This window comes from Maylandia zebra, linkage group LG6 (genome assembly GCF_041146795.1).
Source record: "Maylandia zebra isolate NMK-2024a linkage group LG6, Mzebra_GT3a, whole genome shotgun sequence".
Lineage (NCBI taxonomy): Eukaryota > Metazoa > Chordata > Actinopteri > Cichliformes > Cichlidae > Maylandia > Maylandia zebra.
Window position 1 is genome coordinate 14345163 of NC_135172.1, and position 26135 is coordinate 14371297.

The window sequence follows — 26135 nt, forward strand, 5'->3', positions numbered from 1 at the left end:
ACCATGACCACAGCACCGGTAAAGCCCCAACAATCCTGGGCTGACACATAATGGAAGATTTGTATAGCGTCTGTGTTTCTGCGTCGTCACTCTGTCAGGTGTGTGAAGCCACATCTCTTTTGTAAATGACTGAGTAACAGTCGTGTTTCTGTGTGGATATTGGAGTCCATTAATTTTGCATGTGTACAATGTGGGAGCCTGACAAATCCTTTTATATCAGAGAGTGTGCATGTGTGGGTGTGTGTGTGTTTATTTGTCTGGGATCACACATAGCTTTCAGACATGTTTATCTTCAACATTAGTGTGTGTCCGAGAGTGTGTACACGTGTGTACTTCAGAGTGTGAAATCCCATTAAGTGTGTTAAAACCCCTCTCTGGCCTACTGCCTGTTTGGAGAGGCAGACGCCCTACACACAGACACGCTCGCAGTTGTCACACCTGTATGTGTGTTTGTTTTGTTATGCAGGCATCTGTGTATGTTTCTGCGTGCGGATATGGATGCACATCGGCTTTTGGAGAAGAGCTATATCGTGTGATGGTAATTTTCAGGTGAATATTTTCTACCGAAAATAGCGTTTGTGAATCTAATGTGGGTTCAAGGTCTCGTTGGTATCTAGAAGCTTTGGAACCATGAATATGTCACAAACTCAAAAAGTCTGCATACTACATATGACCACAATTTAATGTGTAATCTGTACAATTCCTTTGAAAAGCAAGGTGAAAGCTTTCAGAAGGGGACTTCACAAGTCTTTAGCTTCCACTTATTTCTTTGTATGATGCTAGAAAAATAGAAAATAGACTCAGTGGCTTATTGAAATGTGCAAACATACGTGGAAATGTATGTAAGGCAAAAATAGAGTTGTTATAATGTTTGTAAAAGTTCTTCACGGCTTCTCCAGACCTGCTGATGGGTTAAGGATGTTCTACAGTCTCCTAGAGTAACTGCCTGTCTCCTAAATCTCCTCTGCACCCCTCTATGGGAAAAAATGTCAGTGGCCTTAACCTGTAAATGCATTCCTTTTCTGGGGGGTGTCTCATCGTTGGATCTTTCGTTAAGGAGCTGAAACTAAAGAAAAACATTCAAGCCTGGCTAAATTTTGAAACAAGATACACCAAGTCTTCCAAAATGTGTTGTGCTCTGATGTAAATGGTATCTTTGACACAAAAACAGCACTAATATACTACATATTCATCAAAACAACACCATTGCCCCTGTCGAGCATGGCGGTGGTTGTGTCATGCTTTGAGGCTGTTTATCTGGGAATTCAGTCAAGGTTTAGAGAATCTGAAAAATTTCAAATACTATTCAATTTGAAGCACACGTGCCCACCACACAGCTGAAATTGAACATTTTAATACGAATGTGTGCCAGTGCAGCAAGATCGTAGCTGTTGGCTGATTCTTTGGAATGACAGGCTCCGTTTGGCTTTCGAGAATACTTCAATAAAGACCTTTTCCCGATTGCTAGAGTGCCACGGCTTTCTCTTTTAATGTCTGTGGTGATAAAAGCTGGCTCACTCTCTTGTTTTTTATTTGTTGGTTTTAGGTCAGAGCTCTGTGGCAGTCATTCTCTAGCACCACACTAGAAAAGCTATTTTTGTGGACTTGCCTTTCTTCACAGGGGCACTGACATGTCAGAGTTGGAAGTAAACTATCTGTGCTTCCTACGATGCCTTATGAGATTACTAGATGATCAAACCATGGATAGATGGATGGTCCGTAACAAGTGGTCAGATGTTTACGAGCTGGTATCATTACACGGTTGCGCAGGGCTGTGCGAGATTACATGACTTTTTGAGAGAATTCTCTTAATTAGAACCAAAGCAATTAACGCAAATCATTAATTACTTTACTTAGTTTTTAATGCATAATTTAAGAGCACTTCATTAGCTGCTTTGAAATAAGCAGTAGGAGGGAGTGAGGCTGTGGCTTAGAGTCTATTCTTGACCTTGGCAACGAAACAATTGACAAAATAATCTCACCTCAAGGTCTGTTTATGGCAACTGTTCCCTTCATCTACTCAAAAATGAAGTAAATGTATCTTAAAGTATTAAAATTGTGTATGTGACTCAGAGATCTCAGTCTGTCAACAAAAACATGTCTGAGAAAAAATAAACTCATACTTTAAACAATAAGACCCTGGCATCATAAAGAAATCTAATATTTGGAAGACTGTTATGAAGACAAGCTCTTTATTCCTTTTGAACCACTGACGAGAAAACATGAATCCATTCAGCCAGGACTTTTCTTTTCTCTCACCTTCAGTTAAGGCCTTTTTCTTAGAACCAGCCAGGACCCAGAAATGACCTTAACTGTGCTGACTGCTGAGGAGAAATTGCTTTTTGAGGGACGCCCATATAAACAGAGTTCTAAAATATATCTATCATTGTTGAATAAAGGGCTTTGTGCTACGTTTTCACAAATCTACAGAGAGACAGCGAGATGGGAATCAGATTTGAACACTACAACTGAGGAACATCTGTGGTCAGATCTGTGTCATCAGCCACTGTGAATACGCAGCATCGAGCATTTAACCATCACTTCTGTCCTGAGCTACGACCTACTCTGCATACACGACAACTCCAAACTTTCATTATCTGAAATGAGTTTTAAATGTGAGTTGAGATTGTTCCTGACTGCAGTGACGAACATTTGGCATGACATGTGGGAAACTTCCTTCATTTAAATTACCTTTAAATTGACAAAATAAACAGTTCTTTGATTCAACTTTGAATTCACTTTGTGAAAATGTGCTACACTGCAAATGTTTGGCAGTCTCCTTACTTCTAAATGGAACTGAGATGTGAACAGTTACATTCACTTTGGAAACGTTTGAATAAATTCTATATAATACTGTGCAAAACTCTTGAACCGACCGTTATTTCTTTATATTTTGCTTCCAAACACCCACATTTTCTCAAACATTTCAAAAGTGGTCTTGAGCGATAGTTCTCCAGCCTAAGTTGTTCTTTGACTGCTTTTTCACTCCTTTTCAGTCCACTTCTTGTACCTGACCATTTTCAAGGTCTGTGTGTGTGTGTGTGTGTGTGTGTGTGTGTGTGTGTGTGTGTGTGTGTGTGTGTGTGTGTGTGTGTGTGTGTGTGTGTGTGTGTGTGTGTGTGTGTGTGTACAAAAGGTAACTTCTTGATGTGTGCTCAATCATCCAGGTAAGTAAATCTCCAAAAGTTGATTCTGTTCATCTGGACGTAGCGTTTTGTGGGAGAAACGTTTCGTCACTCATCCAAGTGATTCTTCAGTCTCAACTGACTGCATGTTTCCCCAATTGAGGAGGGGGCTAAGGGTACATCTTTTGCCGTCTTGCAGTGCTGTGATTGCAGCCATTCCTCAACTCTCTATGGAGTCATGGTCATTGATCAATGGTCTTTCATCAATGGGCTTTGATTAGTGGTTGTTCAACAATGGTCATGAGAATTTCCATATTAATGATCAATGAACTGACCTCACAGCCCATTGTACCTTCAGTGGGCTGGTTTCAGTCATTATGTAATGTGACGTTTCTCCCTCTGACAACGCTACGTCCAGATGAACAGAATCAGCTTTTGGTGACAAAAGGTAACTTTATTGATAGCACTGGTTCAACAGATGAATCAGTGTTGTGTCCACAGAAAGATCCAATTATCAATGGCATCTTTAGGCACTTTGTCTCAAAACATTCACAGTAATTTGTTTCCATTCCTTCAGTTGAATCTACAAGAACAAAGATAAAAATAAATCTCTGTCTGACAGGCATAAAATAGTATTTTTACTGCAGCAGCGCTGTGTTAAAGAATAAAGGTGGTCATACCAAATATTGACTTTCAAAGTTGTTGAAATTATACAAACTCTGTTTTTGCCTACTGTTCTGTATTTCCAAGTATGTTTGCACATTCAATAAATTACTGCGCATATTTTCCATTTTCCCATAAAAATCTAAAGAAATGAGGGGCGGCTAAATACGTTTGCACAATATTAAATGTTAGCAGAGTGGCACTTTATGTTTCTTTTGGAGGCATTCCAGTATGAGCTTGCTTTATTAATATCAGTCAAGCGAGCTTGCTTGTAGCTGGAAGCTCAAGTTTCTCTGCGTTTATCTGCACTGGCTGAATGTTCAAAGATGTTCGATGAGTAGCTTAAAACTGTTAATTAATTTTTTATGATGAGGGTTTTTTTCTGTCTTCTGGTAGTTGTTGTTCTTCAAATGCTAAAAGAATACAAGTAAAAACAAGATTACAACTGATATTTAAAGAGACCTCCAGATGTGATTGTTTTCAGGTAGCACACTCAGCACTCCATACTAAGAGTAAGAAATGGGAGATTTAATTCTAAGGCAAAATGAACTACGTGGCATGTTTCCAGTCAGCTCCTCGCCCTCATTTACTGAGCCGTGTGACTCTTTCCACCTCTGCTTCCCATCTTTCCTCCTTCCTCTTGTTCTCCTCTCTGAATACCAAATGCATTACGTAACCGTACAATGTTTCGCCACAGAGGATCATCCACGGCATCTCACATGTCCACATCTCTCTACAGGGGAGTGACAAGTGTAGCACCGCAGGGCCCGTGGAGGAGATATATATCAGCACTGCCTATTATTCTGGCATAACCCTCTCACTGCAAAGACAGCGAAAGACAGACAGGAAGACACTCTGTGATGGAGAAAAAGACAGAGACAGATACGACACAGATATTAGATCAGGATGAGAAAAGTACAAGCTTGTATCAATAGCATTATTCTCCACATTTTGTCCTGTCTGGCATGCCTTACTGCATAGAAGTCTCTCTCTCTCTCTCTCGCTCCCAACTGCTGGGTAGCAAGCAGCATAGAATTTCTATAATAGAAATGTCCGTCACGCTCCGTGTTTCCATATCTCTTATAGAAACGTCCATCATGCCAAGTCTGGACGTCAGCTTAACCCCCAAACTCCTCTACCCCTCGCTCCATCCATCGCTCACTCCTCGGCCCGCCCCCACTTTTTAAACCCCTTACCCTCGTGACTGAGTAGAGAGGGGGAGAGAAGACGCTTTTGCTTTCATTCCTCCCTCAAGGACGTGTGATGTTGTGTGATGTTGAAGCCTTATATCCGTAATAGTCAATCACTGTGGTGGGGGGAGAGTGGGGAGGGATGGGTGAGACTGAGAGTCAAAACAAATTACATTCTCACAGATGTCTTTGAATCACGCGGACGACAGGCAGACGCATACTCGTGCTGCGCCTCCCGGTTGTGAGAGATGTAGTAGAACTTGCCTCAGAGCGTGGCGCGTTTTGATCTGACTTCCTTAAACTCCCGTTCCTCCTTTCTTCTCTTTTTCTCTCGTTCTCCATTCCTCTTCGCCTTTTCTTGCTCTGTAATCTAACCTAATCCAGATGACTCACTTTCATCGATTGCACAAATGTGCAAAGTCTGTGTGTGTGTGTGTGTGTGTGTGTGTGTGAGGACTTTTGTACTGCCCAGAGCTGACTGTGTGATACGGTTTGTTGTGAGGTCCCAAGATACTGAGAAAAGATGAATTCTTCACAAGCTTGTCCACCGTTTCACATCTCTATGTCCTGGGAAATCAATAAGCATCGAACATAATCAAAACACAGGAAAGGGATTCACTTATGCTCCATTTTAACGCTAAATCTATATTTAACCAGATTGCACCTTTTGGGATCCAAAATCTGCAAGGGAGTCCTCACCGATAAGACAGCCATATTCTGTAGATAGAGGTCTTAGATAAATAATACAGCGTAAAAAGTTCTGGGGACAGACAGGCAGAACGACAGAGAGACACAGGCCTAGCATCCCCCCCAAAAAAGAAAAAAGAGAAAAAAAAACTTATTCAAAGCAATGACAACTCCCAAGGATTCATCTCACACAGCTGCAATGAATGCTTTGAACTCTGCCAGAGAAATGAGTTTCTGAATTTTCGAGCCTTTAAGAAGACAAATTTACACGATGCACTCAAAGCATCATAAAGACTGTCTAGAACATCTCTGTCAGGGCTTGAAGCTACAAAGGGAAAACTGTACACTGCTAACGTCCATATATTTGTGCTGGTTACATAAATACCCAAATAATTTGAGAGCAATCCCAAAATAGCCTTGCAAATCAACATACAGCATTAAGAGAAGATGCATGTGACAGTATTTGTAGAACGTCTAGTGGGTGTAAGAAAAAATCAAGTACAAGGCGAAAACTCAGTTAACCTGACATGCTTGTCTTTCGGGTGTGGGAGGAAGCTGGAGTTCGCGGTGATGACCTGCACAGGCACAGGGAGAACAAACTCCTCATAGGAAGGTCCCGGTCAACTGGCAGACTCAAACCCAGGACCGAGCTGCTCTGACGTGACAGTGCTAAACACCACACCCAGAAAACAAAGTTGAACTGAAATTCTTCAGACTGTTTGTGTAAGAGAATACTAACTTAAGCAATTAGTAGTTATTTTTAATACTATTCCAGAGGATGAAACCCTTTTTTGGCTATTAAGTATTTTTGGATTCAGAATTTAAGCTAAGCTAACCTTCTGGGCCATCGTTCTTTCATAAGACTGCGTGAACGACATTTACCCTCCACAGCAGTCCCAGTTTCTCATTTGACCTGTTGGAGAAATTAAGTGCTTACACCTGGCCTAATGTGTAATTGCTAATTTGCAGATGTGCACATGTGGTTTTCAATCGTAAGTGAAGCTAATTGTGGGCTAAGTTAACAATACAAGACAGCAACATCCACAATCAAAGTCTCAAACGAGGCATCGAAAAAGCACAGACTGATGTCATGGCAGACATGTTCATCTCTTACAGTTTATGAGGAAACCCAAGCACAGATGTACAGTCAGTGGTTCACAAAAAAACTCCACCATGTCATCTCATTGAAAGCTTTTAAAGTAAAGTAGAGTCAGGTGGAAATGTTAGGTTTGCATAAGCCGTAACACAGCAACAGTTAACAGTGAGGGTCTTATCAGTGAGAAGCACTGCTGCAATAAATGCATGCATCAGGCAGTCTGATGAGTTTCAGGGTGGAGATGGCCAGATTCCACTATTTGTTATTGAAATAGTGGAATAGTGTATACCTCTTTTCTGAAAAGAAAAGAGGTATACAATTTTAAACTCCAGATGAAACCATTGCATTAATATGCTATTATTATGCTATTATTACAGGCATACCAGTTAAACCTATTCTGACAGGACTTCTACTTACATTTAAATATAGTACGACTTCACAGTAAATGCACACATACACACACATACATATACAGGTATATGGGCAATATAGGTCATTTGTCTTCCTCATTCTGCCTCACCTTCTTCATCATTTTTCCGTTCATGGCTTCCAGCCGCTTTGTGCCGCTGCTGCTTTCCACATTGCTTTTGAATGGTAATGAAAGCACTGGCATGAGTTGAGATGCACCACTACACACAGAAATGGGGATCTACATCTCCTTATGTATGTGGGTATATGACAGTATCCCTGTTATTAATGCGCGCATGTTTTAGCCTCATTCACAGCCTGCCCAGGAGTGCAACCCATCTCCTTAGTGTTGCTCATCGGTCACATGAGGGGAAAAAAAGTGAAAAATGATGTAGAAGATGTTAAAAAATAGACAATTCAGTTCTACTAGTAAGAACATTTACTTTTAATTTACATTTACGTTAAAATTTTTTGCAGCGGTAAAAACTGCTGATCTTTTTAATGATCATGCAGGTTTTTAATCAAACTTCCAGTTTATCCCAAAGTAGGAACACCAAGCACTTTATTATGAAAACCATCATTACATCGACCAGTCCCATCTGCTGTCAAAACAACCTAAATGTTTTATGCCATAGATTCTACAAGATGTTGGAAACATCCATTTGAAATGCTGGTCCATGCTGACATGATTGGATCGCGTGGTTTCTGCAGATTCGTCAGCCATACTTTCATGTTGTGAAAATCTCAGGAGATCAGCAGTCTGAGAAATACTCAAACTCACCCATCTGGCATCAACACTCACATCACGGCTGCAGTGACGGAGACCGCTTTTTGTCTTGACTCTGATGTTTGATGTGGACATTAGCTGAAGCCCCGGACTTGTGTGCTGGATCTTATGCTTAGTACTGCTGGTACATTGTGTGACTAGGTAATTGCAGGCATAAACAGGTGAGTGTTTGCATGATAAAATGAAGTTATCACCCAAAGGAAAAGAAAACTGAGTGCTACTAGAAACCTGGAATAAAATAAAATATATATTCCCTCACTTGGTACTTTCATGACCGTGAAGCAGAGAGCTGTACAACCTGTCAGCGCAGACTTTTCCATCTGGTGACTTGAAGATTCACAGTAAATGAGCACAGTTATTTTCACTTGGTGACTCCTTGTGGCCTTTGGATTGAGAGACCATGCCCATTAGGGTTAAAGTTGATCACTCAGGACAATACTGCATTGATGAGAAGCAACCCTTCCCTATAGGGGGACAAAATGCCCATTACAGCACAAGAGACTTAATGGACACCTTTCAGGAGTCAAGGGTTCAGGATTTTCCTTTGACGTGAACCTCTCTATATGCAGCTGACAAACACCGACTAAATATTCCTTGATCCATTTAAATGAGAGCATATAAAATAAACCCTTCAGGGATCTGCACCAGAAAACTTGTTTCTTTCTCTTTAGCCTCAGGGCGTAACCTAAAACCAGGTGTCTCTGAAATGTGTAAAATATCAAACCAACAGGACTGCAACTCTGTAGCTTTCTCAGCAGAGATAGAAAGAACAGCCTTCAGCTTTGTAAACAGGATACATCATCTGCAATCTACTTTCTCTGCTTGACTCTCTTAGATTTTTCTGAGTCATGCTGTGGATCTTTCCCACTTGTTTGGGGTAGCGCTGACGCAGGGAGCGAGAAGAAGAGCGAAAATCAGAAATACAATAAAGATGCTACTAAAAATTTTGTTGATAGTTTAAAATGTTTTAATATGTGTTTTGATTGACAATAGTTTATTATTGTTTTACGGGCCACTTGCTGCTGTTTCACACAAGCTCCTTTCTTGCAAATGAGCGTATGATGATGGATGTTTGTGATTTGAGGTTATTTAGATTCATTAAATCAAAGGAAACTGGACTGTACATTTATTGCCTTGTTAAAGATGACACACTTATTTTTTACTGCACAGAGTAACAGGTAAAATAAAAATAATGATGCGGTCTGCATCCTCGCTTTTATTATGCAATTCTGTCTGGATACTAAAAATCTCCCAGGAAAACGAACGCTCAAAAAAGGAAGGAGACTGTGGCTATGCCTGACCAAAAAAAGAGAAAAAATCATGATGAAAAGGGAGAGTAACAGAATCTGAAATGGAAACAAGAGTAAATAAAAAATAGTGACTCTCAAAGGAGAGTGCTCCAGTGCTCAAGAGGGTCTAAAGGGGAGATTCAGTCAGAACTATGTCTCCATATTACAAAGACACAATATAAAAATCATGGTGAAAATCAGCGAGACTCAATAATCTGATAATCATGTGAGGAAGGTGTAACAAAGACCAGTTTTAGGGGTGTTTACAGAGGTTGTGTGCATAAACTGTGTATGTACAAAGAAACATGCATATAATATGACCTTCCCCGAATGCAAAGTGTTTTTTATAATGTAAAAATTAACTGTAAAAATGCCTCTAGAGAAGGCCAAGTCCAATAGCATAAAGATGAAAAATAAGGTGAGAAATAACTAGCATGAAGCAAAACAGCCAGTGCTTTTACGATGGTCTATCATCACTGATGCTATAAATAGCTGTGACCATGTGTAATGGTCTGCTTTCTCTTTTTTTCCTTTTGTTTGTAGTCTAATATTTTGTTTTTTGCCAGGGTCTTTTGCTCTTTTTTATCCCCGTTCTGTTTTTATTTTCTTTTTAATTCCAAAAACAATCAAAGCCACATTTCCCTTTCTCCACTTTCTTCACATCCTCCCCAAAGTAAATTGCACTTCTTCATTAACCTGAGTTGCAAACAGCGATTTTATATGGAACTGATGCAATAAGAAAGCATCTGTGTCCACTCGTGGCTAAAGATGCGAGCAAAGAGTTGGCTCGGCCATGTGCGTAAAATCTCACTGTGACTGAGATTTGTGTTTTTAAAAGAGGACAGCGCATACACGTGGCTTTCGAAATCTCTCAAGAAGACAGCGTATGCATTTTTCTGCTTTTGTGCACACACAGCTATATGAATCTTTCCCCGGGTGGCTTGTTTTTCCAGAGTTTCAGAGAACATGCGCATCTACACAACATTACCTTAAAGTACAGCAGCCATGACACCACCGTGGTCAAAGCAAGGTTAGAGTCTCAGTCTTTCTCGGGATGACAGTTTGTACCCTATAAATCTTTGAGTGTGACATGACTGAAAAGTGAGGCGGTCACGATGCTGAGTGCTGAAATATTCCACATGCCTGTTCTCGACAGCTGAGGCAGTGTCGAGCGTGCGTACATGCGGAGAGTGCGAGCGAGGTCGGGGAATGCAATGAATGATGCAAAATGGAAAAGAGGCCGACAGGCTCTTAACAGTTCCTTCTGTGCATATCACGTTAGCTACTACAAGTGTATTTACTACACTTTTTACTACAAAGAAGGTCAAGTGAAAGCTAGTAACTGCTACTGGATCTCTCTTTCTGGTAACCTGCACTCTTGTTCTGTCTCCTGGACCCTTGTACTTGCCTCAGTATGAAAAGAAAGAGGTCAGGTGGAAATCAGCATCTTAGCTAACACCCCCCCCCCCCCCACACACACACACACACACACACACACACACACTGCACCCCCTGCTACACCACCATGTTGTTCCCTCTCAACAGTTTGTTTACTCGAGTTTATCTGGTCAGCAAAATGGACATCTCCCATCAGAGTGTGTGTTGCTGGCAGCAGTTCCTACACTTTCTCTCGTGTCCCATCTAGGTAGTTTGCCTCATGCAACGTGGGAGGAAGTCTCACCATCAATTATAGATTATGCTGACTGGGTGGGAAAGCCCATGCATATGGCTACACACCGGTAAACACTCATGCATGCCAGCGTACATTAGTCACATTTATGAAGAAGGCTTCCGGGGGGAGGGGGGGGGGGGGGGGGGGGGGTTCCCCTCAATTCATTTCTATTTCTAAAGTGCCAATTCACAACAGCGATTATTGCGGGGAACTTTACATTGTAACGGCAGGCGGTCGGACTCTGTTTTGACAGGAAGAAACCGCCGACGTAAACCGAGCTCGAGGAGGGCGGCCATCTGCCTCAGCCGGTTGGGGTGAGGGGAAAGCAAAGAGAGAAAAGAGGAGCAACAAATCACGAACAATATAACAGTAAACACTCAGCAGGTTGGTGGGGACAGTCACCGTGCATCAGAAACATGCAGCTCTGGAGTCAGACATGCATGAGAAAAGGTACAGAGGGGAGAGAGGACAAAGAGGAAAAGGGACAAACTGCATACTGGAGAAGTTAAAGCCATCAATCCCTGCAAGTCTAGAAGTTCAAAAACCCCTCACTGAAAAACACATAGCATTTGTGATAAATCAAATGACAAAGAAAACTTGGAGCACAGTTGTGCCTTACAATTGCTGTGCCGTTCAATATCTTTGTCTAGACATGATGGTTGTGCGTGAAAGATTACTCCTATTGTTTTGTTTTGTTTTTCATCTCCATTTAACACAATATCCAACGAGCTCCAAACCCCTGCAGGTTTAGTGCTACCTACTTGACCAAGGCCAGATGACTGATGAGCTATGAGAGGGAACACGGAGGGTATCAACACAAACCCATGTGTCATTAAAAGTGAAAAATGTCATTGCCATTACTCATTATGTGAATGCATTACTAACAAGCTATATGTGAATGTTTCCAGAAGCCAGCTCTCTAAAAGGACACAAAAAGTCGAAGGGAACTGTATCCTATTCCCCACAAGTACGCCGCTCTCATTTACCCTCGTCCTCAGATCAGAGGTGACACATCAGCACTGCTCTGCTTCGCCGTAATCAATAATGTGTCAACAGCAGCCAGGAGATGCTTGTCAGGAAGGCCCAACCTTTTGCTCCTTCCTACTCCTTCTCCTTCACCTCGGTGATGTCACTTCCTGTTTGTTGCTCTCGCAGCTGAGAGAAAAAGGCTTAGAAGAGAGAAGAGGGAGCCACTATTCTCGCAATTTCCCTGAACAGAGTCCCACCACATCCCTTTTTCCCCTCTCAGCCTCCTCTTTCTCCCCACAGAACCGCTGTCTCTTTCACCACCGACTGCTTTATTCCTCCTTCTACCTCAACCTCTTCTCCATCTCACCATCTCTCTCCCCCCTCCCCCAAGCATCTTTCCTTGCAGCTCCCTTGCACCCACTTTTTCTTCCTCCTGCTCTGCACAGCCCTGTGAGAGCCTCTTTCACTTTCCCGCCTCCCCGTCTCTCCTATTCCGTCATACGTCAGCTGTTTTTCCCAGGAAGTGTTTTATTTAGAGCAGATTAATTAATTAGATACAGTATCAGAGCCATGGCCATTCTTAGCCCTGGCCATCAAGGCCCAGAGGCTAATGGAACTGCAGAAAACATGTGTGCATGTGTGTGTGTGTGTGTGTGTGTGTGTGTGTGTGTGTGTGTGTGTGTGTGTGTCTGTTTGTGTTGTTTTTCGCAGCAGCAGCACCAAGCTGTGTGTGTTTTTCAGATCTGCAGGTGCTTGTGTATCTGCGCCAGTGTGTACACTAATTGGACTTGTCAAGAAATGTCACTGTATATAAAAATTGTGTGTGTACGCATGCCTAAATTTGAGTATGCATGTGCACACGTCAGACTGTTATATAAGAAAAAAAATAAGCACCTTTATCTCATCGTGCTGGTAACAGGGTTGTTTTTGTTGCAGCTCACAAACAAACCACTGTGTGTTACTGGCAATCCCGTTCTTACGCCCTCCTCCCATCTCTCGCTCTCTCTCCTTTTCCCTCCAGGGACCGGTTCTCACACCAAGTACAGAGCAGCACGCAATGAGGAAGAAAGAAAAGAGGTGCTTGTCCAATCAGAGGTGCAGATGGCCACAGAAGACATGAATACCAGCCAATCTGGCACTAGGACGACTTCCACTTGCCAAATCATACATAAATCAAATGTGACCCCGCTAATTAATCGACTTATACAGTTTACCTAGACACACATACTACCAATGAAGTGTTACATCCCATTCATGCACACTATTTCTTCAAGCTTTTAGCAATTCCTCGGTTTGGCACATTTGCCGCTCGTGGAACAGTCACAATTCTCAAGAAAAGCAAATCCCTGTTCATGAAAATATAACCGTTAAAAAACACACCCACCCTCCCTTCGCAATGGCTCCAGTCTACAAGAATAAATGTTAGATGGCGAGCAACTCTGGTCGGCTTTCTCCAGCGGATACTGCAATGACATCCCAAATGGCCCAGAACACTGAACAGGGACGGCAGCGACATAACACGACTGGAGGGTCTTCATCAGTGGTCTTGTCTACAGCCAGCTCCTTCTTCTGTTTCCTTGCACTGCTTTCAATGATGCGGCTGCCGGTGGTTAAGGCAGACTGCTGGCTTATTGAAGGGGAGAAAGGCTTCGTGTGGCTGGCTATCTGCAGTATGAACCAGCCTCCCTACGAGGCCATACCCTCCCACATTAACAGGTACGAAAACTTACAAAGAAACTTATTTCCACAGTATTTTCCCGAGTTGCTGGATGCTGAGAGATATCACACATCTCTCCATAGCACTATTGTGGATCTGAGGCTGAACGAGAACAAGATACGGGCGGTCCATTATTCTTCACTGAGTCGCTTCAGCAACCTCACCTATCTGAACCTGACCAAGAACGATATCAGTTACGTAGAAGATGGAGCGTTTTCAGCACAATTTAATCTGCAGGTGCGTCCTGACACAATATGCATTCATAGGTTTTTCCATATAGGTGCACATTCATCAATGCACATACATACAGCAGTGGAAAATTACAGTATTATTTGGGTACATGAAATGCACTCTTCAAACTGTTTGGATGTATTTGGATAATGTAAAAAGTGCTCCATAATTTTACAGTATACACAGTAACTAAATGAAATCCATCAGTCTCAATGTAAACAAAGTGTTTGTGCATATGAGAGTGCATATCCAACATTAAACTGCTGCTTAATCCCACAGTGCACCAGAGGACTAATAATCCAATTACACAATATATACTTAACACTTGGTATCAAATTACTATACTATTATGCACCAACCGAATATATTCTTTTTCTTCTTATTATTAGTATTATTAGTAGTAGTATGTATGTGTATGTTTATGTGTATGCAATAAAAATACAGTTCTGCCACTTTCCCTGTCAAAAGCAAATGCCTTATCTCATTTCTAGTAATCTGATCCCCTCCTCAAGGTGGTTTTCGTCCATGCAGTTCGTCCATGTGGCTGCCATTTTACAGTCAGGTCCATAAGTATTTGGACAATGGGACAGGTTTTGATTGGACAATTGACTGACAAGCAGTTTCATGGGCACTTGAGGCCAGGTTCTTTGTTATTTTAAGGGAGATTAAATATAAGCAGGCCTGTCAGTGAGGCCACAAAAACTTTAGGAGTGACCAAATCTGGTACTTTCTAACAAATAATGAATGCAGTTCGACCATGCCAAAAAGCCTCAAAAACCACAGAAGACAACCAAAGTGGATCATCGTAAATTCTTTCCTTGGTAAAGAAAAAGAACTTCATACCAACTAACCAATTCAAAAATACTCTCAGGGAGGTTGGTGCATCACTCGTGAAGTCTACAATGCAGAGATGCCTTCATGAATGGAAATGCAGAGTGTCTACAACAAGGCATTGTTAGGAACAGCTTCTGATCCACAGCATAGCACATCTGCGAAACATGGTGGAGGTAATGTGATGGAATGTGCAGCTCTCTACTAGTCTTTATTGATGATGTGACTACTGATAGAAGTACTATGAATTCTGAAGTTAGTGCTGGAAAAGTTATCTGTGTCCATCTTGATGTTTATAACAGGTCAGAGATTTAGTAGCCTATGACGAACCCTCACATTACACTAGTGATGATCGTTGATATCAAACTTGGGTTGTTTTGACATAGAGGTTAATGTTTCATTTATATGGTGAAATTGTCAATCTTATGTGAAAGTAATCACAATAAAACAGTCCTGAGGAGTTCACAGAGACAAATAGTTTAGAATCAAACTATGCATACCATTTCTTTACTTATTCTTATAGATTTCTACAATAAACATAGACTTATTCAAACTGTATTTATCATATATTACAAGTTTAAACTGTTCTATTTAGAATAATATGTAAACCAAAACAGGGGTCTAAAGAGATCGAAATTCTTCCATCGATATACGCACAGATGGACACAGACATGAGAATGACAACACCCGCTCATTATGGCTTCCAGGAATATTCAAGCAAAGTGTTTCACCAAACCGATCTCAACACATCCATAATGAGCTGGCATGCTTACACATCTATCCAGCTGCTGGAGCTAAGCCAGGAGGTAAAATGTGAACAAGAAAGATCTCAGTAAATTCAGCGCAGCACACGGGCTTAGATCACGGTGTCAAACACGAATTGTTTGAATCGTCATCTGTTTGTTCCGTATGTTTCCAGCTTGTGGTGAGTGATGCCTGGCACAGGCTAGGTCTTCAGAGATTAGACTAATCCCACTTGTCTTTGCCTCCCCAGGTTCTCCAGATGGGCTTTAACAAGTTGAGGAACCTGACAGAGGGCATGTTGCGAGGCCTGGGCAAGCTGCAGTACCTTTACCTGCAAGCCAACCTCATTGAGACTGTTACACCCAACACCTTCTGGGAATGTCCGAATATAGAGAATATAGACCTCTCCATGAACAGGTATTGACAATCATGCTTACTAGGTGAAACTGCTTAAATGTTGGAAATTGCTGCTTTTTCAGCCATAATATATGAACACCAATCAGGCATAACATCGTGACTCTTGTTTTGGTGCCCCTTTTGCTGCCAAAACAGCCCTAACCCATCGAGGCAAAGACTCCCCTAGACCCCTGAAGCTGTGGTATCTGGAAGTGAGCAACAGATACTTTAGGTCCCTTAAGTTGCAATGTGGTGCAACCATGGATCGGACTTGTTTGTCTAGCACAACCCACAGATGCTTGATTATAGTGAAATCTGAGGAGTTTGGAGGCCAGATTAACACCTCAAACTTGTTGATGCGCAAATCATTGCTGAATCATATTTGCTTTGTGGCAGGGTGCATGCTAAAAATGGCTCCAGCCATTAGGGAATAACATGCCCATGTAGATGGTCTCCAACAGTGCTTAGGTAGGTGGTACATGTCAAAACAGAATATCCACAGAGATAGCAGGACCCAAGTTTTTCCAACATAGCATCACACTGCTTGTGCCAGCTTGCCTTCTTCCCATAGTGCATCTCTCACACGTGTTCATTGTTGGTGCTTTGGGCGGTGGACAGGGGTCAGCATGGGCAGCCCCATTATTATGCACTCTGTATTCTGACAGCTTTCTATCAGAACTAGTGTTAACTTTTTTCAGAAACTTTGGTTTCAGTATCTGATGGATCAGACCACACAGACCAGCCTTTGCTCCCCACATGCAACAGTGAGCCTTGGCTCCCCATGACCTTGTTGCAGGTTCACCGCTCTTCCTTCCTTGGACAACTTTTTGATAAGATACTGACCACTGCAGAGTGGGAACACCCCACAAAATCTGCGGTTTTCACAATTTAGCCCTTGTCAAACTCACTCAAATCTTTATGTTTGCCCATTTTTCCTGCACAGTAAATGTGAGGACAAAATATTCGCTTGCTCCCTAATATACCCCACCCACTAACAGGTGCCATGAAGAAGAGATAATCAGTGTTATTCATTTTAAATGTCGCTTGTTAGTGCTCATAATGTTATTCCTGATGATTGTTGATATATATAGATGGTGAAATTGTAATTGTAATAATTGCAGCACATGTACACTGGAGAACAAACAAAAATTAAAATGCCAGGCATTTTAGCTATGCTTGTTTTCTAAATTCAACTATTTGCACTGATGATGGAAAAACGCACTACTGACCATTCAGTGATACTAATTTTCTCCTGTGACGGTATCCTCAGCAGATCCCTACGCTACTCACTTTTTTTCTCAGTGGAAATAACTGTCTTGTTCTTACTATTGGTTTTGGTAATTGGTATTGATCTGTTGACCTAAATGTATAGCAACAGCTAAATGAAATAAGCTTAACTGCTCTTTTGGACTTGTTGAAAATTGTATTGCAGAAGATGTTTTTGACCATAAGCTGAAATCTATTAAATGGAGGGAATAGGTGCATTAAATGTGAAAGAACACATCTAAAGGGGTAACTTGCCAATAAATTTATACTTTCTTATTGATCTTTTTCCAGGATTCAGGTGTTGGATGGCAGTTTGTTCTCTGGACTCTCTAAGCTGACCACCTGTGAACTTTACACTAACCCCTTCAATTGCTCTTGCGAGTTGCTGGGTTTCCTTCGCTGGCTTGCAGCCTTCCCCAACAGGACCAGTGAGAGGATGGTGTGTGACTCCCCTCATGGATTCTCGGGGTACAACCTTCTCAACCAAAATCCCCGCATGCTTAACCAACGCAGTGCTTTGTATGCGCTCAGTCACGTGTGCACAGATGACAGCAGTAGCGCAACATCCTTCTATGGTATTGATTCCACAACTCCTCCGCCAGATTTCGCCTCTCCCTGCGGACTGGATGATTGCGCTTCCGGGACCCCTCCTGATGGGGGTGAGGTGATCAGCTTGAGTCCCATTTTCCCCGATGCCAAACCCCTTATGACTGTAAAGCAAGTGCTAGATTCGAGCGCTGTGATAACAGTTCAGATTCCCGATCCGTACAAGAAAATGTACATCCTGATGCTTTATAACAATAGCTTCTTCACGGATATTCAGAATTTGAAAGATAAAAGAGAAGATATTGAGCTAAAGAACTTAAAACCAAACACTGACTACACCTACTGTGTGGCTTCTATACGAAACTCCCTTCGCTTCAACCACACCTGTCTGACCATCTCAACAGGCCGTCGAGTCGGAACAGGCAGATTACCCACTGAGTCATCAGCAACCCATTACATTATGACAATTTTGGGATGCCTGTTTGGAATGCTTGTGTTCCTTGGCTTTGTTGTCCACTGCCTGAGAAGAAAGAGGATCATGGAGGAAAAGGAAAGGAAGATGAGCAGGATCCAGAGAACACTGATAGAGCTAAAGTATGGTGGAGAAGGGGATATAGAGGGAGGGAGTGGAGGAACCGTTTCCCAGAAGCTTGGTGCTGGGGACAGTCTGTCCAGAATGCCCTACCTACCTCAGGGTGGTGAGATAGATCCATACAAGCTTCAGGAGGTGATAGAGACACCAGCCCACAAGCCCCCTAAACTCAACTATATGGAGGTGAGAGGGTCGGACATTGAAAGGGAGAGAGAACGAGAGAGAGAAAGGGAGATGTCACCGCAAGCAAATCCCCAAGGCTCAGTAGCAGAGATCTCTACCATTGCCAAGGAAGTAGATAAAGTTAACCAGATCATCAACAATTGTATAGATGCTCTCAAATCTGAATCTACCTCCTTTCAACAGGGGATCAAATCCCCCTCTTCTGCAGGTGGAGGAGCTGTTTCAACAGCAGAGCCACAGCTGGTGCTTCTGTCTGAGCAAGGAGAAAGGGAACGAGGAGGTGAGTTCCTCTCCCCGGTGTACAAAGGAGGGAGAGGAGGAAGAGAAGAGAGGGGGAGAAGTTATCATCATTCATTACAGCGACACCACAGCATGGAGGCTCCTCCAACATCTAAAAGGCCCAGCACGTCCTCCTCTCCCGGCTCCGCCCGGAGCCCTCGCTCCTTCCGCTCAGAGGGAGGGTACCACTCATCAGAGTCCCGCTACATTGAGCGAGCCTCACCAGGGGATCGAGGGGAAAGGGGGGGCGGGGGAGGTGAGCCCATCCGCACAGTCACCCCGGCTGCAGCCATCTTACGAGCTGAAGCCCAGAGAATCCGCCAGTACAACGAGCACCGTCACTCCTACCCCGGCTCCCAGCAGCATCTCCAGGAGCTGCAGCACCACCCCCAGATCCTGCAGGAACTCCACCACCACCCAGGAGGCCGCAAGCCCTCGATGTTAGACCCCCTCACTCTCAGCAGGCAGGCCAAGCAGAGGGAGTTAGCCTACTCCCAGCTTTCGCCACACTACCCGCTCTCGCCACAATACCACAACCTGAGCTACTGCTCCAGCCCCGAGGAAGACGAGGAGGAGGAAGGGCTCCTCTGCACCCCGACCCTGGGGCTGTGGGAGCGGTTCAAACTGCATCGCAAGAGGCACAGGCAGGCATCTATGGAGGATGAAGGCTACGTGGCAGCCGGACATGCGCTGAGGCGAAAAGTTCAGTTTGCCAAGGATGAAGATCTCCATGACATACTGGACTACTGGAAGGGTGTGTCCGCCCAGCAGAAGGCCTGATCCCACGTGTGGAGATCCCCCCAAACCATGCGAAGATGGAAAATTAACAAAAGTGCATCCATGACATACTGATACACAGTGACTTATTCAACAAAGAGCTGTAAATACACACAAATGCACACATCTTACAGGAGCTACAGAATCAGATTGCAAATACGTGTACACACAGACACACACACACGGACATACTTTACACAAACTAAGCCTTTTCTTCTGAGAGCACGGAGAAGGACCAAACTAATATATTATACTGAACGACAAAAATTATAACATATAGAGACTGAGTTACTTTTTGTAATGTAATGGAAGTTATAGCTCAGAGTTATGTAGCTATTTGTACTAAGTTTTGAATGAAGAAAAGCAGAATCATCATTAAGAATAGAAACCTTAAATGTTGCTGGGCAGGCCATCCTGAATAGTCCAGGGATGCTTTCAATCTCGTCGCAGCGGTGTATAATAAAGACTTTGCTTTTCCAGAGAGGTTGTTTTTGCATCGCGTCCTGCGATGCTGCCACATGAGTAGACTTTTTAAATTTTATTTTATTTATTTTTTTAAACTTCTGTGATTTCGGAGATTGAAAACATCAAAAGCAACAAATTCTGGATGGGTCGCCGGGCTACAGTAATATTTAACTGTGCTGAGAATGAGTAGGTAGCTCTCATCAGAGAGTGAATATAATGTGCCAAATCAACCAAGGGGATAGTAGAGCCCTACTGTGTATCAACTTCTCCTCACCACTGTTTTTATATACAGGATTTAAAAAAAGGGGGGGAAAAAACTGCTAATATGAGATGTTGTTATTACTATTCATTATTCTTATTATCATTACTGGTCTTCTATTATTCCTATGATCCTCATCATTAATATTCTATTATTTGAATATGGCATGGCTCTATCGTGTGACTGTGTTTTTTTGACTGTTTTGAAACTCTCAGCTGAGGAGTGTACACCAACAGAGACACAAACAGTCGATGGACAAGACTTTTGAGTTCTCCTTTTTCTACCAAGAGGAATGTGCTCCTCGTCAAGCCAGAAACAAGCCCACCTTTTCTCTTGGTGAACCCCATCCCGCCCACACCCCACCCTAATCCTCCTAAAGAGGAGAACGTTGTACAGATGAGAGAGAGAAGTTCTATATTTGCAAACAGAGGTGACTGTTTTGTTTGTACAACATGGGTTTTGAAATCTTTCAGACTTTTCAGAAACCAGAATCCCGAGTTAGTCACCTGCCGGATCACTTACAAATGGTACGTTTTTGATTTTGAAATCGAACTTCAAAAAAAAAGAAAAACAATTCTAATCTTCAAATGAATGTCTTCAATTCCCATAGGGAAAGCATATCTGCACTGTTCAAAATCAAAAAACGACTCTTAGAAAAAAAGGAAAAAAGACCTAAAACTCTCAGCTTCCTTCCCGATACACTGTAGCGCCACTGTGTTTTTCATCGACAATTCACCCCCCCCAATCCCAACCCTCAAGCCCATCGCCCCGCCTCCCTCACCTTCCCCTCCCTCGTCCCATCTCCCAGGGTTTTAACGTTTGACCTTTTTTTGAATTCTTCTGGTTCCACTGTGGTGCCATTGTGCTAACTTGACAAATCGCAACACATTTGAGACGATTTTAAGTACTACTATTTACAGACCTCTTACCTTCGCATCAATACTTGTCAGTGTGCCAAACAGAACTACGATTTGCACAAAATGATCCACCACCATTGGCTCACTGCTTCCCCGCCTCCAATCATTTTTAAGACCAAAGTACTGTGGTAGTAAATTGACACCTTACCCTCCCCAACCCGCCCTCTCAAAGCCAGGACCCAACTGTTGACCCACCATCATCCTCACAGTTAACGACTCTAGCACATGCATACATGCAACTTCAAGTGTACTCATGCACTCGCAACCAACACACAGATGAATGTATTCTTCGAGAAGTTAATACTGTTCAGCAGCTGGATTCTGATGAACGAGCTGCATTCAGTCTTTGTGCCCATTGTCTGAGAGGAAACTCTCTTTGAGATGGCCAGTTGTGAGACCAAGAATTGGGAGATCAATAAGAAGCGATCGGCTTCCTAGAATCAAATGTGACCAAATTGGTGCACACAGTTGACCAGTTTGTCCTGGAAGCCCAAAGCAGTTGCTAAAGAGGTTCTATTTAAGTACTGGCAGTTGGTTGTTTCTTTTTTTAAATATATGAAGTGTTATGGTAAAATGTGATTAGTATCACTTATGTGGTGAACAGAGACTTTGTGTATATCTGAAATATCTGCAGGATTTAAACACTGGAGGTGAAAAATAGGAGAAAAAAATGTGATAATATACTTTACACAGAACTGTGCTACAACAAGTCATTTAATGAGACTGTAAACCAGGGGTGGAGTCAACAGAGTTTCATATCAATGCACCTTGAATTTAACGTTAACCAGTTTTGCGACATGATTTGAAACAGAGTTGACTCCAACCTTGAAATGATGACACTGAAAATCTACAGAGAACACAACAGATATGGCAAACAATGACAAGTTTATTGTTGAGTGGAAACACTGTAAAAAAAAACAAAAAAAAAAACTTTTTTCTCTGCTATAATGAGTTCAGAATGCTCAAGTCATTAAGCCGGTTAAAGCCATAATCGCGTGTGAGTAAAATCATCACAGCTGTCTGTAGCACCGCAAAAAGCACATTCATTTGTGTGGCTGGAAAAGAAAAAAAAGGCAAATTTTTTAAAATGTTTTTCTTCTTCCCTGACACTGCAGCGGCTATGACATGGTTCCTCTGCTGCTGCAGCAAACAATCCAACTCTGATCTAAAAGGAAACTGATGAGCCGTGGCTGTTGCTGCGTTACACGTTCCAGATTGTGGCTTTAACCAAACAATAGCCTTAAAACATTCTTTTTTTTTCATCTTTTTAACTTTAGCGTTGCTTTGAGAATTGAAAACAAAAATAATCCTGATTTCTTAACATATACTTCACCCGACTGTAATTTTATAATTGCTTGATTCTGAAGCCTCACTTGAGCATTCTTTTAGTAACAGTAATATCAATGTAGCGATGTATTCTATTACTGTTTTTGGTTTGTTTTTCTTTTTTTTCCATTATGTTTTATAAACAGTAATGGCCTGAACTTATCATGTGTCAGAGAGTAGCAGAGCTCACCTCGAGTAAGACACAAACGAGCTGATGGTCAAGGCGACCAGATGGCGGTGACCCCAATCAGCGCTGCTATTCTTTGAACCGTGATGAAGTGAAACTGTGTTTTTGAAACAACAATGCCTAGAAAGTGGAAATAAACCGAGGTCCTACTAACAGAGAGAAATGACAATGGAGCATGCTGCAAGGAAATCCTCAGTGGAAGCTTGTGTTATATTCTTCTAGTGAATGACTCAGGAGCAAGAGAGGAAGTGAGAGAGAGAGAGTGAGCGAGAGAGAGAGAGAGAGAGAGAGAGAAAACTCTACCATAGGATCTCTCAGAGGCTTTCTTTATTTTATTGTCAAAAAAAATTAAAATGAGCACAATAAAAATAGCCTTCCTTTCACTGTCTCCTTTCCCTGGAGAAACCATACAAATGCCACAAGTGCCAGAAGTATCACAGGACTTTCATTTCGCATTTAAAAGATGTTTGATGGATTACATTTGCTGGGATAAACTTTTACTTGTATAGCCATAGATAATTCTGGTCTCATATGTTTGTGACAAGGTTGTGGACATTTTTGCTTTTATCTCAAGGCGGAGGCCAAAAAGAAACCGTTTGTGGTTCTCAGTGCTGAACATTTCAGGAGACATCTTTTTCCACAAAACGATACCAGTTACTCTGCAAAATACACAAAAGATCTTGTGGGAAGTTTTAAAATAGTTATACTCAAAAAAGCCGATGGTGAAACCTTTGGATCCTTTAACACAAATAAATAAATGTTCTTCAGCTTTAGGATATTTTATCTCTCAGATTTCTGCCTCCTTATATAGTGGAGGGAAATGACATTATTTGTGGTGCTACTGTAACCCATGTGTGCGTGTGTTACACCTGTTTTTGTCTGTGTTATGTTCTGTTTTGAAATAATGAGACGGGATCTCTGGTTCTTTAGTTTCAACCGAATGAAATACAGAAATACTGAAAACCATGAGTTGTGTGTGCTGGGCGCCTGCGAGGCCTGAATAACATAGTAATGTGATAAACTAAAAACATAAACTGGTCCATCACTGACTTGAATTAAACAATTAATCAGGCAAATAAATTCAAATTTGTAACCTGGATCGTTAAAAACTTTAGTGAAATCAAATCTCTGCAGGATTCACACAGGAAGAATAGAACAGCATACAGCAGTTTGGTCTTATTCAAATTGCAAGTAATGGATTTAACAACTTTTATCATCAGAGTGCCACTGCATGGTAACCTCCAGCCTTATTGGAAAACACTGTGACCGGAGAACATCAGCACAGACTCAAACCACACAGGCAGGAGATTAAAATCCAAAATAAATTATTTAACAGAAAAACGGGTGTTTGGGGGAAATTCATAAACTTGCATCACATCAGCTGCTACAGTAATAACAGCCTGACCTTTGAAGAAGTAGGGCGCACACAGAAATGCTAAGAACTAAGGTATGTATTCAGAGACTGCATTTAAAAGATGGATGAGGCCCCTGTGATGACGTCCCAGTGTTTCTGAAGTCCTGTCTTTGATTTCTGCTTTGCGGCTGGTCATTTCTGTCTTTTGGAATCCAGAAGTGACCATATTTACAAAAATGGGTAGAGTCCCAAGTTTTCAGCTAATGCTAACAAGCTTGGTTAGCAAGACGCACTCACAGCTAGCCTATAGATACTAGCTAGTATCAGACTAAGAAAATACCAGGACTTCACTCACTAAGACTGGAGGACATTCCTCTTGAGTACAGGTGCTAGCAAGTCATTTTATTGTTACGTATTTGCATTAAAAATAGCCTAAAACATACATGAGTAATAAGGCTCAGAGACGAGAATTAGCTGTTGTTGACATCTTGATTTTGAAAAATCCAACGGGATAAGGAGCAGTGTTGCCAACTCCTCAGTAAGGAAAATCGCTATTGGTTGTCCTAAAAGTCGCTAGAAGTCGCTAAATGATGTCATCGCCTAATTTGCATAATTGGTCATGCTAATCTAATTGTAACCTATGTTGTTGGAGAGAGAAATAACATCGTAGAAGAGACATAAAGTGAGTAAAAACGTCCTAAATGCATTTAGAGTTTATTTAGAACTACAAATTCAATTTCTTTTAGCAATTATTGTTTTTTTTTAATGTCACAATTCCAACCTTGCTCCTTTACCCGGGCTTGGACCGGCAAAAGTGACCCGAAATAGGCACTCTGGTGGAGTTACTTTGTGTGTGTGTGTTTATAAGTAGTTTTAAACCTTGTGATCCACAAAACAGCAAAAGAGTAAAAGAAGAACTGACTGCGTTACAGCACCCGCTGCTTGTTGAGAGTAAAAGCAATACGCGCTTTCACGTCTTTTGTTAGCGACTTTTTTTTTAGAAAAAAAGGGGTCTGAAAACTCGCTAAATATAGCAACAAAGTCGCTAAGTTGGCAACACTTATAAGGAGGGGTGGGTCTGACTGTGAAACTGCTTGGTCAAGCCATTAGCCAATAAGCAAACCACAGATAATCCACCATTTTCTTTTAACATAACCAATATTTACAAAAAAGTTGTATTTACAAAAATGTTTTATTCAATATGATCAAAACTGGTGACTCGAACTCGAAAGAGTTTATAGAAGTCAAGACAGAAAACAATTCCAATAGAGTTCTATGATAATTAAGTGAAGTTTAAAATAAATATAAACTGCGAAGAATCACAGTATAATATGATTTTAAAAAAATTAAGTGAAATTGACTGCAAAACAAATAAAATTAAATCAGAGAATATTTTAAAAACAGTTACTGTTGGTAAAAGTCTTTATATAAACTCAGGTTAAACAAACTTTTTAAATGTTTTTTAAAGTCCACAGAGTCAGCTAGATGTTGTGGGAGATGTTCCAAAATCTTGGTGCCACAGACCTAAAGGCTCTGTTCCCCCCTTTTCTTCAACCTTATATGATGAACAACTAGCAAATTCTGAGCTTGTAAACAAAGACTGTGAGCAGAAGTGTGTTTAGTGGCAAGCTGGAATACATAGTGTGCAGGAAGTTTGTTTAATTGTCTGTATGTGAGGGAAAAAATGCAGAAAGAAAATAATAATGGACCCAGGAATGAACCCTGCAGAACCCCACAGTAATGTTAAAGGAGAACTGGCGCACCCTAACAATCACAGTAATAGAAATCACAGCTATCACCATCTGGTGGCTTCCAGATACATATTTTATGCTGTCTGTTGCTTAAATAATGGTTAGCAAATAGAATATTCATTATGGTCACCACCTGCGTTTCTTTTGTTAGCATCCAAACATGTACTAATTAAAACTTAGCATAAAGAGCAGGTGAAGCTCATGGATAAGACATTGATTTGAATTTGAAATCTAACTCACCAAAATCACCAGGATCCTACCTCTGGGGGTAATGATAATGCATCTCATGGTTAAGTATGGAAATGGGCAAACCTCAGCACAAAGAGCCACGATCATGCCAGCATCACAGAGGGTCTGTGAAGAAATTAGTTACTTTATTATTTTGAAAAGTTAAACTGGGACCATTTTATAATACAAAACAACCAATA

The 26135-nt window shown here is 41.7% G+C and overlaps 1 protein-coding gene across 2 annotated transcripts in view; it reads left to right on the forward strand.

The window, feature by feature from the left end:
• Positions 1-19715, forward strand: part of LOC101471157 (protein ELFN1) — a 130683-nt gene extending 110968 nt beyond the window's left edge. For both annotated transcript variants that reach the window (XM_012924078.3, XM_004569027.3), the window contains 4 exons: positions 12908-13602; positions 13687-13840; positions 15660-15826; positions 17363-19715. In XM_012924078.3, coding sequence (XP_012779532.1) covers positions 13313-13602; positions 13687-13840; positions 15660-15826; positions 17363-19451 — 2700 coding nt within the window. In that variant the 5' untranslated portion in view covers positions 12908-13312 and the 3' untranslated portion in view covers positions 19452-19715. The remainder of the gene's footprint in view (positions 1-12907; positions 13603-13686; positions 13841-15659; positions 15827-17362) is intronic.
• The last annotated feature ends 6420 nt before the right edge of the window (positions 19716-26135 follow it).